The sequence below is a fragment of the Typopeltis vanoorti genome, chromosome 1 (genome assembly GCF_054136105.1).
Source record: "Typopeltis vanoorti isolate ZY-2024b chromosome 1, IOZ_Tvanoo_1.0, whole genome shotgun sequence".
Classification (NCBI taxonomy): domain Eukaryota; kingdom Metazoa; phylum Arthropoda; class Arachnida; order Uropygi; family Thelyphonidae; genus Typopeltis; species Typopeltis vanoorti.
Window position 1 is genome coordinate 34,715,333 of NC_143549.1, and position 14,631 is coordinate 34,729,963.

Below are 14,631 nucleotides of genomic sequence, written 5' to 3' on the forward strand. Positions count from 1 at the left end.
ACTTATAGGTCTCATATCACTCCTCTTTCTCCTATCCACCAGATTCTGTAAATTGCATCTTCTCAACCTTTCCTCATATTCGACATTCCAGAGATCAGAAACTACGTTAGTAAGTCACCTCTGGGACCCCTTCAAACATCACCTAACTTTGTCCTTTTGAAAACCAAGTGACCAAATCAGTGCACAGCAGTCCATGTGTGGCCTAATCAAAGCCTTATACATTGGAACAAGAATCTCCGTACTTCTACAAGTCAGTGTCCTCCGCATCACTCCCAGAATTCTTTGTGTTGTCCTCACAATTTTGGCAATGTGTCCCCCTAAATTTCAGATTCTTATCCACTATCACCCCAAGATCTCTTATTTCCTCCAACTCCAACAATTATCTCCACCAAGTATAAATTCTACATCCCATCTTTGTTTCCCAAATTTTAAAACCTTACATTTTGCAACACTGATCTTGCATCCTCATTTCCATGCCCATTTACTCAATTATTTTTGTAAGGCCACAATGTCTTCTCTACTCTTCATAGGTCAGCCCAACTTTACATTATCTACAAACAACTGAATATCCCCATCTAAATCTTCGCCAATATCATTAACATACAAGTTACACAGCAATGGTCCTAAAACCATTGCTGTGAGGCACACCACTATTGACTTTCCTTTTCCTGGATATTGCTCCCTCATACACAACTTGCTGATACTGGTCAGATGGCCAGTCTCTGATCCAATACACCATCTGCTCTAGTTTGACTATCAACTTATCATGTGGTAATCTATCAAAAGCCTTTGTGAAATCTAAGTATACTACTGTGTATCCTTCTCCTCTGTCCAAGGAAGTCATCACCTTATTGTAATAAGTAAGTAGATTACTAAAACATGACCTCCCTTCATCACCAGCTTCTCCAACAAGTTAACCACAACACCTGACATACAAATAGGCCTATAATATGCTTATAATGCTTGATAATGATGCTTCAGTTCTATCATCTCCCTTATGAAGCAGCACAATCTTTCCCTCCTTCCACTCCTTTGGAACTCGACCCAGTGCAAGAATCATATTAAAAAAATATGTCAAAGCAGATGTCAACTCTCTAGCACATTCCTTCAGAATATGTAGTGATATATTATCAAGCCCCACAGCCTTATTAACACCGAGTTTGCTCAATTCTCTATACATCTCTTGCTCACTTACAGCCAGTCTCTCCTTGATGATGACTGCTCTCAATCTCTCCATGATGTCACATTCACAAGAATGAAAGACCTTTAGGCACTGCTCATTTAGTATCTCCAATATATCTTCTGCAGTAGTTGTCCTTATACCATTTTCTCCAATCAATGTCATCCTTCTATAATCATTTTTTTTTTTTTTTTTTTTTTTTTTTTGCTGGCTACATATCGAAAGAACTTCCTAGGATTATTTTTGGCTTCATTAGCTGACTGCTGCTCATACTTCTCTTTTGCTATCCTTACCAACCAAGTCATCCTCCTTGCCTGGTCTTTGTAATCCTCATGGAATCGGTTATTACCACTTCTCTTATGCTGCCTCCATAATGCCTTTTTTCTCTGTATTGCATTCTTAATCTCTTCATTTGCCCATTTTACATCTAGCTTATTTAACCTTCTGACCCTTGGAATACATTTAGACATTATTTCTACTAGACAGTTCTTGAATATACACCAAGCTCTTTTCCAGCTAATTCCTCATTCCATGCTACAACTGCAAGTTGTCTCCTGAGCTCTTCATCATAATCACCAGTCTTGTAGTTCCACATGTACCCTTTTCTCTCAGAGGTCCTCACACTGCTGGCAATCCCCCCCCCCCCCCCCCGGTAATCATTTCATGGTCACTTCACCAACTGGAGGGCGATTTGACAAATCAACTCTATATTCGAGGGATGGGACAAGGACTAAAGTGTTAAGTTTTTTAGTAGTTTCAGGAGTTCAAGATGATACTTTTTTTTTTTTTTGTAGATTCATGAGGGCTTGATGAGTTGGACAGATGAAAGATTACTTTTGTGAGGCAAAGCTCAAGAAAAAAAGAATAATGACAATATCAATCCTAATGCTATTAGCTATTTCTAAAGTCAAGTCACAGACAGTGTGTTTGACATGAAACATCAGGTCAAATACAATACTTGTTTATGACTAAACTGTAGTCAAGACTTAGGATGCTGATGGCAGCCTTATTATGCCTTGTTGATGACAGATTAATTACAATGTGGAAAGACTGAAACTGAGGTTGAACTTTCAAATTGGAAGACTGTTATACTTTTTGATATGTCTGCTTCTTGTTTTTATAAATTTTATATGAGCAGAAGCTTCTGAAATGTCCAAAAGAATGGTCAGTTTATAAGGATGCACAATGATACTCAAGCTCTGGACAGAGCTTCGCCGAGTGGTGAGATTATTATAATGAAATACTGGCTAAATTGGTAGAAGTGAGGCTAGTATATGTAACAGCAATTTCTTTTCTTTCTTTTTTTTTTTTTTTTTTTACTGAAACTTGATTTTAAAATGGACATAATTTGGTAACACTCCTTTATCCCTACATCTTTTAATAAAAGACCAGCCAGTTTAATTGGCTGCAAAAGGCAGAGTTCAACTTATGGTATTACAGGCCAATCAGTATCTCAGGAGTGGTGGTTTAACTATTGAAGAAATTGGTAAAAGACAGAATTCAGGACTACTGGATGGATAGGTATATGATACTTTATAAGGGTCAACAGTTTTGTGAAAGGTAGGTCTTACCTTAGTAATTTGCTTACTTTTTATAATCAATTGAAAAATGGAGTTGGATAAGATAAATTGCTACTCAATAATACTTCTGGACTGTGCAAAGACATCTGACACAATTCGACATAGAACTCTTTGCATAAATTGGAGTAAATAGGGATGAATATGAATCTGGTGATTTGGATTAGAGGATGATAATAGAACTGGATAAGGAAAATGGCATTCTTTGATACTCCTGGACTTTGCAAAGGCATCTGACAGGATTCCATAAATAGAACTCTCTTGCATCAATTGGTGCAAATGCAGATGTACATGAATCTGGTGATTTAGATTAGAGGGTGGCTAATGAACAGATATCAAAGTCTGGTTTATGGAGGTGTTGAGTCCAGGAGAAAGCAGGTGACTAAAGGTGTACCATAGGACTCGGTACTTAGTCCTCTGTTGTTGAATTTGCACATCAGTGATATAGGAAATGATTTAATAGGAAATATTCAGTTGTTTGCTGATGATGCAAAATTGGGAAGCGTGACAGTCAATTAAGGTGATGTAACAATCCTGCAGGATGACTTATATGGATTGGCAGTTTGGGCAAAGGTAAATGGCTGTTAGATTAATATGGCCAAGCAGATAAGATGGTGCACTTTGGAAGAAGATCTCACAAGCTGTGTACAATATTGATGAAACTGAACTACAGGAAACTGACGAGGCCAGAGCTTGAGAAGTGATTGTGGAAAAATAGTTGAAGTTTAGGAGTATACTGCAAAAGTAGCCAAAGTAGCATATCAGATTATGTGCATGTTGAAGAACATACTAATAAGCTATGATAGGAAGGTTATTGTTATTCTTTATAAAGCTTTAATATGGCTACATCTGGATTCTGGATACTGTAAGCAGATATGGTGACCACGGACACCTGTATTCCATGATGATGAAGAAACAGTACAGAAGATCTAGAGGTGATTGACAAAGCTTGTGGCAGGGAACAGATGGAAGGGCTGTTGACTCCAAATACTAGCTGATAGACAAAGAGGAGACATGATAGAAACATATAAGTTATTAAAGGGGTTTTACAGGATTGAGACTAAAGACTTATTTCAATACATGGCAGGAACAGACACACACAAAAGAAAAAACTAGTGTCAAATGGAGGTGACACTGTGTGTCTCCTAGAAACTTGGGTTTTTCATTCAATAAAACAGAGAGAGAGAGAGAGAGAGTAAACTAGCCAAAAAATTCAATCAATTAACACTCATTGTAAACTATATAGACAGGAGAGGATTAACTATCCTCCTATTATGATTGGTCATTGGGCCAAATCATGTCACAGCCAATTCGAAACGCGATGCCATCTATATAAAAATAGATAGCATCTCGATAGAAAACTAAATCTGATAAAATCTGAGATTTAACAAATGCAGGATCACTGAGAAAGAAAATCAATTGATAGAAAATTAGTAATAAAATCTTAACTGCATATTGGACTATCATAATATCCTATATTCTTCCTCCATCTCCTTAATCACACAAATGTGCATAAATATATATATATATATATATGTCCGAGAAATTGCATTAGATTCTTCCCATATCAATAACTCCCTAAGTTTCAATCTTTCTGATACACACATTGCCTCTGTTCATTACTGGCGCACTCATGACAGCATGTAGTCAGCTTTTATTTGGAACTCAAGCTTGCATTACTGTTTTCAAAATGTACTACTGTTTTTTTGGACTAGTACTGTTAATGATGCAATTTTTAAGTCTCTGTTATTTTTTGCATATTTCTTTGATTGTGATACTTGAAGAAGTTGATCGATTCAACGAAACTAGTAAACTAGTAGTGTCTTTTTAAATAAACCATGTCATCTCTTTATCTCTTGGTATCAGTCATTTAAAATAATTTATATTTTCTACCGAGTAAAAATGAATGTTCAGAATATATATATATATATATATATTATAAAGGGTATTTACTCGGATTGTAGACATTTTATATTGGAATTTTATTGACTAGAAACACCGAGATAAGACAAAAACTTTAATTAGAACACAACTAATTTCATTGAAATGCCGACTTCTTCAGGTGTACATGCTATCACAAAAAACTCGGAAAATTAGCAAGATAAAAAAGTGAAATTCTCACATAAACAAGTTAGAAACAACAACATTCAAGTCTGAACTAGCGTCTACATGGTGGGTCTAGCATGAGGTGTTAGTGAGTGGGAACTATCTCAAGAAGGCCAAAATTGAATTACTGCGCTGTGTGAATCAGGTAAGCTATAACTTAAATTACTGTTCATGTGTGAGGGGTCCAGAACTATTTCTTTTGATTCTAAGATGTGTCTTTCTAGTTCATCAGGGCATTTATGGATATCTGTAGTAAGATTCCAGTCTATCTGGCGTTGAAGCTCTTCTAAATTAGAGCTGGCAAAGAAAAGGACATGACTGGAGAGGGCACTTGCAAGGGTTCTGTTGTACGAGTTATCACGTTGATGCTCTTCCCACAATGATTTTATATACTCCTGGGAACTGAAGTTGATGTTTTGGCTTGGGTTGACTCAGGAAAGAACAAAGTTTTGGTAGGGTAGTGAAGTAAGTTCTAATATTAAATTTCTTCATAATTTTTGCCAATTTGGGCAATAGAGAACTCACATACGGTAATGGAATGTGTGCAATAGGGTCAGAGTTATCTTCTTGTCAAGGTTGGAGACGAGGGTTAGAAGGTTATAGATGGTTAGAAATGCTTAGGTGAGTAGCCATTGTTTATGAAAGTACTTTTGAGGTGATTAAGTTCGATTTGAATATCTTCTTCTTCTGAAATTAGAGATTTCACCCGATGAGCCAGAGTGGTGATAATTCCAAGTTTCTGCAGAGGGAAGTGATGAGAGGAGGCATGTAAGTATCTGTCGTATGAGTTGTTTTTCGAAAAATAGAAAATTTGAGACAATTAGGCATCCTAGTAATCATTAAATCTAAAAAGGAATGGACACCGTTCACTTCAAGTTTCGATTGTTCAAATGATCTAGGAAGGTTTGTAAGTTCTCTGGAGCATATTTCCAGATGAGGATGATGTCATCTATTTATTGAAGCCACAGTTTAGGTTTTAGTGTAGCACTAGAAATCTTTGGCTTCACTATGGGCAGCCTTTTGTCTCCAGTGTTAGCCAATATTTTTCTTAAAGACTTTGAGGTAAGAACAATTTCTAGTGCTACACTAATACCTAAACTGTGGCTTCAATACATAGATGACATCTTCCTCATCTGGGAATATGGTCCAGAGAACTTACAAACCTTCCTAGATCATTTGAATAATTGCCACCAAAACATCAAATTCACTGGAACTTGAAGTGAACGGTGTCCTTTTCTTTTTAGATTTAAAGATTACTAGGATGCTTAATTGTCTCAAATTTTCTATTTTTCGGAAAAACAACTCATACTGACAGATACTTACATGCCTCCTCTCATCACTTCCCTCTGCAGAAACTCGGAATTATTACCACTCTGGCTCATCGAGTGAGATCTCTAATTTCAGAAGAAGAAGAAGATCTTCAAATCAAACTTAATCACCTCAAAAAGCACTTTCTTAAACAATGGCTACTCACATCGAAGCATTTCTAACCATCTATAACCTAGTCTCCAACCTCGACAAGAAGATAACTCTGACCCTATTGTGCACATTCCATTACCGTACGAGTTCTTTATCACCCAAATTGGCAAACATTATGAAGAAAATTAATATTAGAACTTAAGTTATAGCTTACTTCACTACTGAAGTAAGCTATAACTAATTTTTAAGTTATCGCTTACTTCACTACCCTACCAAAACTTCATTCTTTCCTGAGTCAACCCAAGCCAAAACATCACGAACTTCAGTTCCCAGGAGTATATAAAATCATCTGTACTTGCAGGAAGCCATATTATGGGCAAACCGATAAGTCTATCTCACTACAATTCGAGGAGAATCAACGTGATATCTCATACAACAGCACCCGTGCAAGCGCCCTCTCCAGTCATGTCCTTTTCTTTGCCAACTCTAATTTAGAAGAGCTTCAACACCAGATAGACTGGAATCTTACTACAGATATCCATAAATGCCCTGATGAACTAGAAAGACACATCTTAGAATCAAAAGAAATAGTTCAGGACCCCTCACACATGAACAGTAATTTAAGTTATAGCTTACCTGATTCACACAGCGCAGTAATTCAATTTTGACGTTCTCGAGATAGTTTCCACTCACTAACACCTCATACTAGACCTGCCACGCGCACGCCAGTTCAAACTTGACTGTTGTGGTTTCTAACTTGTTTATGTGAGAATTTCACTTTTTTATCTTGCTAATTTTTCCAGTTATTTGTGATAGTATATACACCTGAAGAAGTTGGCATTCCGACAAAACTAGTTGTGTTCTAATTAAAGTTTTTGTCTATATATATATATATATATATATATATATATATATATATATATATATAAATTCATTTATGCTTTGTATCCATGTTATTTCAGTATCTAAATGTTATTTCAGTTTCAATAGGCATTTCACATCCACATAATTACTGATGTGTATCACATCAAGACCAGTTAGGTGGTAAAGAAGCATACCAAGGAAATAATGAATTTCTTAGTAAGATACATTCAACATAACCATATGTAAATAGGTACAGTGTGTTATGTAACAATTACCCTTTCATTATTTGATGTTGATATTATTCCCATCTGAGTTCTTGATTATTTTCAGGTCCAATAGGAGTACATGTCATGTAATTCACTGTATATGAAAGTACTAAACTAATAAAATCAACCTTTATTAAAAATTTGTTCTTCTGTTTTTTTAATCATTTCATCTATTTACCTGAAAGAGGAGGGCAACTTTTATCACTGAGGCGGCGCCTTATAGGACCAATGGTGGCTGGAGTAGGTGGATGAAGAGGCTGTGGAGTGGGTGGCACCAGTCGGGGTGGAACAGCCATTAGTGGAGAAGATGTTGCCATTGTTGTCATAACAACAGAAAGTGATGGTGGTGATGTGGAAATAGGTAAGGGTAATTTTGGAGAGGTGGGTATTGTCTTGGAGTTGGAAGTCTGTGCCTGTAAGGTAAAAGCACTAACAATGAATTGATATTTATCTTAGAATGAATAAGCATAAAAATAAATTTAGCAATCTGCAAATATAGTTCTAAATTCATATGTTCTTTTCATTCTGGAAAGAATGCTCAGTTATTTATGAGAAGTTGAGTTAACTGTGATATGTGTCGCTGATAATGGAAAACTGAATCTGAATCCAGCAATGGCACACAAAAATATTCTTAAATGACTAGGAATATAGCACTGAACAAATAGAAACATATGCATCTATCTGATCATACATTTCATACTATCAAAAGGAGTCAAAAGTGACCATCTTTACGAGGGTCGAGTTGAGGTTTATTTAATATTTCAGTAATCTAGTTGCATTTTATAATGAGTAACGAAGAAGTTGACCATAAGAAGATATATTCAGTGGTATTTCTGGATGACACAAATTTGACAGATTGCTGCATTAAAAATTAATGTCTAAGGTATGAAAAATGGATGCAGACAGCAAATTTACAAACTGGACAATAGTTTAATTGAGAGAAACATATCAAAGTATTTTGTATGGTGGAGTAGTATCCAGAATAAGAGTCAAAGTGAGACTTTTTACTTGTTCTATGGCTGCTGAATTTATATACAAATGATATTGTGAATAGATTTAAGTAAGGAGAGATATGAATTCATTTGCCAGCAGTGCTTGTTCCTAAAGTTATAAACAAATGATACTGTGAATGGATTAAGAAAGAAGAGGTATCCATTCATTTCCTAATGGTGCAAAGCCACCATTTACAAACTGGACAATAGTTTAATTGAGAGAAACATATCAAAGTATTTTGTATGGTGGAGTAGTATCCAGAATAAGAGTCAAAGTGAGACTTTTTACTTGTTCTATGGCTGCTGAATTTATATACCAATGATATTGTGAATAGATTTAAGTAAGGAGAGATATGAATTCATTTGCCAGCAGTGCTTGTTCTACTGCTCCTAAAGTTATAAACAAATGATACTGTGACTGGATTAAGAAAGAAGAGGTATCCATTCATTTCCTAATGGTGCAAAGCCACCATTTACAAACTGGACAATAGTTTAATTGAGAGAAACATATCAAAGTATTTTGTATGGTGGAGTAGTATCCAGAATAAGAGTCAAAGTGAGACTTTTTACTTGTTCTATGGCTGCTGAATTTATATACCAATGATATTGTGAATAGATTTAAGTAAGGAGAGATATGAATTCATTTGCCAGCAGTGCTTGTTCTACTGCTCCTAAAGTTATAAACAAATGATACTGTGACTGGATTAAGAAAGAAGAGGCATCCATTCATTTCCTAATGGTGCAAAGCCACCGTATAAAAATTAACTGCTATGAAGAGAAGAATTTGAAATGGCTAGTGATATTAGAATATAAGTGTAGACATTAGCTCAATGCAATGAATTGTAAAATTCACAGCGAGAAGACTTCATACTTTACTAATAGGACTGTGTGACAAGAAGTGCAAGAGATAAGGAATCTTGGAGTAGTGATAGTGCACAGGATACTCAACTTCTGAGGGCATTCCAAAGGTGGAAGACAACCCTGAATATTGCTGCTATGGTGAGGAGGACATTGATAAGAAGAGAAGAGGTGTTTTTCCCTTTAGCTTTGTGCTAAAGGGAAAAACAGGGAAATATGTTCATAGACTGCATCTGCACTATGAACATATTTGATTGCTTAATTTTCATAGTACACAAGAAATTTTACTTTACTTACCTTTGAGGCAACTACCATAACAGAATAATTTCATAACTGAAATGTAAGTTATAAGAATAGACTTCTTCTTCTTTCACTATGCGTTATTCCCGCTACCTATGCAGGGTCCGCATGTTACTTAGATGTGACTACTTGTTAGTACCACTCCCAACTGACTTGTCACCTAGTCTGCTGCTGGGGGGGGGGGGGGTATATTTTTTGGCTGTAGAAGCATATGTTCATGGGGCTGGTTTGCCTGCTTGTGGGATGAAAAATGCCAGATAAACTTACGAAAAAAACTCTACTGACCAAGACCGGCTAACTTGGCTATGCCTGAGGAAGATCCTCAAGTTCCTCATGTCTTCGACGGGAATCGAACCTGGGACACTCCTTCCCCAGGCATATGGTTGCGAAGCACAAAGACACTAGGCTAACCGTGCGGACAAGTTATGAGAATAGACTGAATAATTTAAATTACAGAATGGGAATGACAGAAGAAGACGAAGAGATGATATAATCATCTATAGGTTAACTCAGATAGAAGATTCTAGATATCAAAGGAATTTTTCAAAGGATAGTAAAGAAAATAAGATTGAAAGGCACTTTCTCTATCTATACCGGTTCATAGTTAAGTAGTAGTGTATAAAACAAGCTTTTTTGCATAGAGAGAGAGGGGGGAGCGAGGGAGTGGTAAATGATTAGAATGTTCTGCTAAACAATGTCACAAAAACAATAATGCCATAGATTACTTGTTACATTTTTCATCATCTTCATTCATCATCCAATTCCTGATGTGTATCCTCAGAGAGTGTGCAGAATATTATGGTATAGCTATAGTACATTAAAAGTTTATATCATTATTCTATTGACAAGTTTCATCCAAATTAATCTACCATCTGTCTAGACTATTGTCAGAACTTATATTTTGGTCTTTCTCAATGTCTTTTTCCTGCCATGATGGCAAAAATACTTGCTTTGCAATATTTTCTCTGCAAATTGCATCATCTTGGCCTTTTTTCATATCAACATTCCAGAGATCAGAAACTATTTTGGTCAATCACCTCTGGATCCTCCCCAACATCTCTTCATCCTTTTTGAAAACCAGATGACTAAATCTGTGGCACAGTAGTTCATATGTGCCCAATCAAGACCTTATACAATGGAATAAGAATCTCTTTACTTCTACAAGTCCCCAGAATTTGTTGCATTGTCTTCACAATTTTGACAATATGTATTCTAAATTTTAGATCTTTATCCATCATTACTCCAAGATTTCTTACTTCCTCCACCTCCAACAATATATCACCATCAAGAATAAATTCTACATCCCATCTTTGTTTTCCAAATTTTTAAACCTCACAAGGATCCAGAAATGGGTTGACAAAAATATCTTTGATGGACAGCATGGATTTGTTAAAGTGAGTTCATGTTTTAGTAATCTACTTACTTATTACGATAAAGTGATGGCTTCATTAGTATACTTAGATTTTTCAAAAGCTTCTGATAGATTAAGATACCAAGAAATTACATACTTGGTTTGATCTTTATCCAAGTGTAAGCACACAAAGTTTGCACCTGAAGTATTTTCAGGACTGGGACAACTTGCATATAGAAGCTAACGACTTCACATCACTTGCCTTAGTATTCAATAATGCAAAGCACATCCTTATGGACATGTATAATGCTATGCATTATGGTAAGGGTCACTATCCCAACCGGGCTCGACCTTTATTGAGGTCTCATCAGTGGGAACCAGCAGACCCAGAGGTGATACAAAGGTTGAAGTAATACAGAAGTCATATTTTCATATATGAGTAGCCAAAAGGTGTCACAGCTTATTATTAATTAAATACTCTGGATTAGAGATAGCTGGTGGAAGTTTTTCCACTTGGTTATACTATAACCAAGATGTGATGTGAAGTCATTAGCTTCTATATACGAGTTGCTCCAGTCCTGAAAATACTTCAAGTGCAAACTTTGTTTATTTACACTTAAATAAAGATATCAAACTAAGTACTGTATATTCCGGCGTATAAGTCGACTTTTCAGCATTGAAAAAAAGTACTAAATTTTTTAGGTCGACTTATATGCCGGGTCAAAAATTGATTGCGTTCCAAGAAAAAACTACTACATATCATACTTTGTTAAATTTATTAGCAATATACAAAAAGGGCAAATAAGTAAAAATATTTCAACTTATATCAAATTTATTTACAGAAAAAATTATTTACATGTTATATAATTATTTATTTACAAGAAAATAGGTAGGTAACTACATAATTAAAATTTAATTTTCACTGTCTGAATGTATGAAAAGTTCATTGTACTCTGGTTCTGTAATTCTTCCGGTATATCGTCATATAAATTGTATTCGTTTTCTTCATCAGATTTAGCATCAATTTCATCATCATTGTAAACAAAATCATCTTCCGAGCCATCTAATTTGTTAGATATAGCACATTTTTTAAAAGATTTTATTACTGTATCTGGTTTTATTTCATCCCATGCTTTCGCTACCCATTCACACATAGTTACCAAAGACACATGTCGCATTTGTCCTCCTTTTGTGTAACTTTTCTCTCCTTCCATCCACGCATTCCAATATCTTTGCAAATTGTCTTTAAATGGCTTGTTTATACAAACATCCAATGGTTGCACTAGTGAAGTTAACCCACTTGGAATCACCGCCATATTGGTATTATTCTCTCTCTTAATAAAGATTTTGTGCTCTCCGTTAAATGGGATTTGAACATGTCCCACACTAAAAGACTGTTTGAATTTTTTAATGCACCTTGTTGTGTATTCCAAATATTTTTTATCCACAGCTTAACTCCTGCTTCATCAATCAAACCATTCTCATGAACATGGACAAAAATGTTTCTTGGAATTTTGATCTTTGGCATTGTTTTTCTTTTAAAAATTATCATAGGTTTTAATTTAGTACCGTCAGCCATACAAGCAAGTACAACTGTGAAACGGCTTTTTTCACGTCCAGTTGTTTTTAAAGAAATAGTTTTACTTCCTTTCAATTCTCCCGATCATGTCAAACATAACTGGAGTTTCATCCATATTTCCAATTTGAGACAATAAATAATTTTTTTGCTTTCTTTTAGCAATTATAAATCTTTGAAAACTTAATAACTTATCATCCAAATCCTTTGGCAGCTTCTGTGTGATTTTTGTTTTTAGTCGAAGCACTAAATTTTTCCTTTCTATAAACTGGCTACACCAACTCACTGTAGCTTTGAAGTTTTCATTGTCCTTTTTATTTGCTTTGCCCCACTTCAAAGCAAATAAATGAATATTATTTCTCGTTATAATGAGTCCATTTTGGCGATTTTCTCGAACCCAATCCGCAACATTATTTTCCAGAATAGGCCACTTACAAATTCCTTTCTGTAATGCACACTTATTTTTTGGCATCTTCATTATTAAAGTTTCATTTTTTCTCCAATCGCGAACTAGTTTTTCGTTTACTCCGAACTGACATGCAGCAACACAGTTAGTATTTTCTTTTGCAAATTTAATCACTTTACACTTAAAATTCGCATCATATTTCATTCTTTTAAAAGGAGCCATTGCACTTTAGTTCACTATTGGTCAACTGGTCAATACGAAATAAAATTTCTTTTGTCAACTAGGTATTTTATATCTTTTGCTAAAACAAAGAATGGAAGGACTAAAAAGGCAGTTATGATCCTAGTGGTTGATGCCTGTATAAAAATTTTACTTTAAAACTGTCATAATTTTATTTTTAAAGAAATTTTTTGAGTCGACTTATACAACGAGTATACTATAAAAACTCAAATAAACTCAAAAAATTCCAATATCGACTTATACGCCAGGTCGACTTGCATGCTGGAATATACGGTATATACTTTCTTGGTATCTTTAATTTATAGTATATTAATTTATTTGTATTCATCTTCTTCACTCTTCCATACATATTTACAGTTCTCTTCATTTCACTCTGCATCTGATTTATCTCTTGTGTCTTCTTCATCATCTAAGAATCCTTTTATTATTATCATTTATTCTTGCTATTTTATTGCCAGTCACACACACACACACACACACACACACACACACGATCACCACCTTACCATTAACTGCACTCTATTTTTCAACATCATTATTGCCCACTTTTTAGTGAATTTCACTCTGATTTTTAATGTTGTATACATTATCACTTGCTTTATTGTCAATCGATTTTTTTCTCATGCTATTATTTCCACACACTCTCTGAACATTCAAACAATCTTCAGTTGCCATGCCAGTTATGGTGCCATGTTTCCTACTCATATTTAAACTTTTTAAACTCATATTTAAGTGAGCTCAATGGTCCATCAGAATATTGCATTTCCTACATACCCAGACTAATTTTTTTCTGTTATTCAGCCTCTGTACATAAATATCCATGACATTTTCCCATGCATACATACATATTACACTCATGGCATCATACCATTTTTGAGAAATCCACGTCTCCTACTCTATATGTTTCGTGCAGGCATATACAATAATTTGCCTTTCACCGACATGTTGTATTAGTGTGCTAACAAAAAAAAAAGTTTTTGATAATATCGTCTATTTATCCAAATCCTGCATTCCACACTCAAATATCCCACATTAATAATTAATCTACAATATAAACAATATCAGCACACATTGAAATATAAAATTTACTTATCTTGCTGCAGCCCACACCTAACTAGGAATCTTTCTTGGAATTCTCATTCTGTGATCTCCAGTCTTTGATGAAGTGTTTTATTTCAAACCCAGCTCTCAGATTCCATAAGGTAAAACTGATTGTAACATTGTCTTGATATAGGCAGTTTAATGTTTTAACTAATTTCTCTCTTATTCTATATTTCAGTCAACTTCCTACTGAAATTGTCCAATGGAATTAGACAATGGAATTTGCTAATTCCATTGTCTAATTCCATATGTATTTTGTAATCTTCACTAAAAATTGTCTCTAAATAGCTGAAATGTTTTACTTGTTCTATAGATTCTTCATTCAGGATGCAGCTCATGTTTTCCTTGTTTCTGCCTATTTTCATTATCTTTTATTGTGGATTTTTACACAAAAT

At 34.9% G+C, this 14,631-nt stretch overlaps 1 protein-coding gene across 1 annotated transcript in view; it reads right to left on the reverse strand.

The window, feature by feature from the left end:
* Positions 1 to 14,631, reverse strand: part of LOC150109884 (forkhead box protein P1-like) — a 589,350-nt gene that overhangs the window by 115,154 nt on the left and 459,565 nt on the right. Inside the window, exon 9 of the mRNA XM_090397192.1 lies at positions 7,591 to 7,825. Within this exon, the coding sequence (XP_090253318.1) occupies positions 7,591 to 7,825 (235 nt within the window). The remainder of the gene's footprint in view (positions 1 to 7,590; positions 7,826 to 14,631) is intronic.